Source organism: Glycine soja, chromosome 6, assembly GCF_004193775.1.
Source record: "Glycine soja cultivar W05 chromosome 6, ASM419377v2, whole genome shotgun sequence".
NCBI classification, from domain to species: Eukaryota; Viridiplantae; Streptophyta; class Magnoliopsida; order Fabales; family Fabaceae; genus Glycine; species Glycine soja.
The window spans coordinates 1,749,919-1,752,405 of NC_041007.1; the positions used below are offsets into that span (position 1 = coordinate 1,749,919).

The following is a 2,487-nucleotide window of genomic DNA, read 5'->3' on the forward strand; positions in this document are numbered from 1 at the left end:
TTATGATCATACAAGAATTTATATTATTTCACACTCCTTTTGAAATGAGAAAATATTTCATTTCTCTTTTTTTTTTATAATTTTTTTCCCATTCAAATCTATTCATCCAAATAAAGTAGAGCTATTTATTTAGTGACAAAATCACTTTACAGTGTCTTGTTCCATTTCCTCACATTGTCAACTAAACATTTGTCGTCAAATTAATTAGTTCTATATTGTCATGTAAGTTTTTATAAACTCATCAAATATGTTATGTCACGTTTAAATTAAACATCAAAATTATAAACACGGGTTGTTCTGTCTTGTATGGCTGAATATCAGCGATCAAAAAAATTAATGGAGGGGTAACTAAAAACTTTCCGATACAAATCCCAAACCATTATTTTATGTGAATAAAAACTAAGCAAAAACGTTTTATGGTATAACAATTTTTTAGTTGTATGAGCGGAAAGAAGAGAGATAAAAAGGAAATTAAAATAAGAGATCGATATATAATTATCGTGACCTTGAGAGATGAGGAAAAATATAAGAAAAAGAATAGAGTAACTAAAAATGAGAAAATAGATTTGTAAAAGATAGCCCGAAATTAAATAGACAGATTACGGAACTGATGGTACATACAAAGTTCACATCCAAAGAAGAAACTACTACACATTGTTTCTGTGCACCCCAATTCAAAAAAACCATAGGCGGTACACACAAGTTCCCTTTTTGATAAAGAAAAGAAAAGGAGAAAAAAAAAAACACGAATCAGCAGATTACCCTCGCGGATCCTTACTAGTAGTAAGCATCAAGTAACAAGTAACGTGACCCAACAAACTTAGCATCATACTGCAACGAGGAGAGAGGGGGAGAGAGTGGTTTAAGAAGATCAGCGGAGGCGCAGAAGTCGCCGGAGATTGTTGGTTGCTCCGTCGTCAACGCAACCAGCCGCAGTTTCCGCTTTGCAACCGTGTTTGGATCTGAGAGAAAAGTTGGGAAGTGGCAAACTACTGGGTGGCGGAGCCAGATTGAAAACCGCACCCGAAACGACGACGTCGTCGATGTTTCCCATCCCTAGCACCACTTTGGGAAGGTCTTTGGGATCAGGTCCCCAGCGGTTATCAGAAAGAATAGATTGTGTTCCCGGTCTTTTCTTCGCTTCCTCTCTGCTCCTGTTTTTCTTTTTATTAACAACATGGGGCAGAGGAAGCAGAGGTGGTTGTTGTTGCATGTAGATGAGTGAAGAAGCTGAGAGCGGATGAGAGTAGGAGAAGGACATGGCGCGTGAAGGAGGAGGAGGAGGAGGATTCAAGAGACCTGCATACGTGTTAAAGTTCTCAGAAGGCTTATTAGAAATGAAATTACCTCGTCCATTTTTCTTCGGGGTTTTCATTCTGATATTCCTGTTGGGAGCAAACGATTGTTTTTGAGCCGTTGCACCGTCCATTCAGATTTAACGGAGGGATTAAACAAAAAATTAAGCTAGTAAAACAGCCGATGATCTTCTTCAAAATAAACGGATCAAGAGCCTGTGAATTAGTTTAGAATATATTTCAGGGAAAGAATAATAATATTAGATGAACAAAGAACCAACACTTGATCTCATCAAATCAGATCAGAAGAACAAGCTTCTATGTATGTATGTTGTTATCATAAAATACAGCATATGAACAACAGAAGAAGAAGAAGATTTTGGTTGAGGGGACCCTGGTTTTAGAAGAGAGGGGTCTAAGCCTCTAAGGGGTTTTCTAAGCGACTAACTACAATCGTACGCCTTTAATATATATGCCAAAAATCGCAAGATCGAATACTCAACGTATTTTTTTTTTCTTTCAATGAACGTTAGTAATGCGATATTTGCAATTATTTTAATGATTATGTCAGAATTTCTCCTAAATTACTGACAACCTTTGCGGTCGGCAACCTTAGACGAATACCGTTGAATGGTGTTGGGCGGCAACCGCCGGGGCGTTGAGGACCGTTGGATTTTGTCTTTGTAAATAGCCGTTGGGAGGAAAGTGACGTTGATAAGTTCATTGGGTTCCTCGAAATTGGTCTTAGTCAGACAAGATAGGAGAAATCCTAGCCATACACGTCTTCAATGTGCTGGGGCCCAGCCTTTCGATATTTGTTTATTGCCCAGTGACCTCATGTGCCGGGAATAACTATGTGCTTCCCATTGTTTTTTTTTGTTTTTTTTGTCGTTAACTTTTTCACATTTTTATTAAAAGATATTTTATATAAAGACAAATTTATATAATAAAAAATAATTTAAATATGCTGACAAATCTGTCATCCAATCCTATAAAGCATAAACTGTCACATGATAAAATCACTAATTTTTATAATATATTTTTATACAAAATTTAATTAATTAATAATAAATAGTTTTTTACAATAGTAAAATATAAACAATTAAATACATAAGAATATAACTGAATATAAAAATATTCTAAATCCAAAATGAAAAAACCTTATAAATATATAAATCTGATACAATATTTT

General features: G+C 35.2%; 1 protein-coding gene across 1 annotated transcript; it reads right to left on the reverse strand.

The window, feature by feature from the left end:
- Window positions 1–543: 543 nt before the first annotated feature.
- LOC114414581 lies at window positions 544–1,739 on the reverse strand. Its single transcript, XM_028378883.1, has one exon. The coding sequence runs from the start codon at window positions 1,427–1,429 to the stop codon at window positions 872–874; it is 558 nt and encodes a 185-aa protein (XP_028234684.1). The 5' UTR covers window positions 1,430–1,739; the 3' UTR covers window positions 544–871.
- Between the last annotated feature and the right edge of the window lie 748 nt (window positions 1,740–2,487).

Excerpts from the sequence above, each read along its gene's own strand:
- LOC114414581 (XM_028378883.1), bottom strand. The coding sequence starts at position 1,429 with ATGGACGGTGCAACGGCTCAAAAACAATCGTTTGCTCCCAACAGGAAT.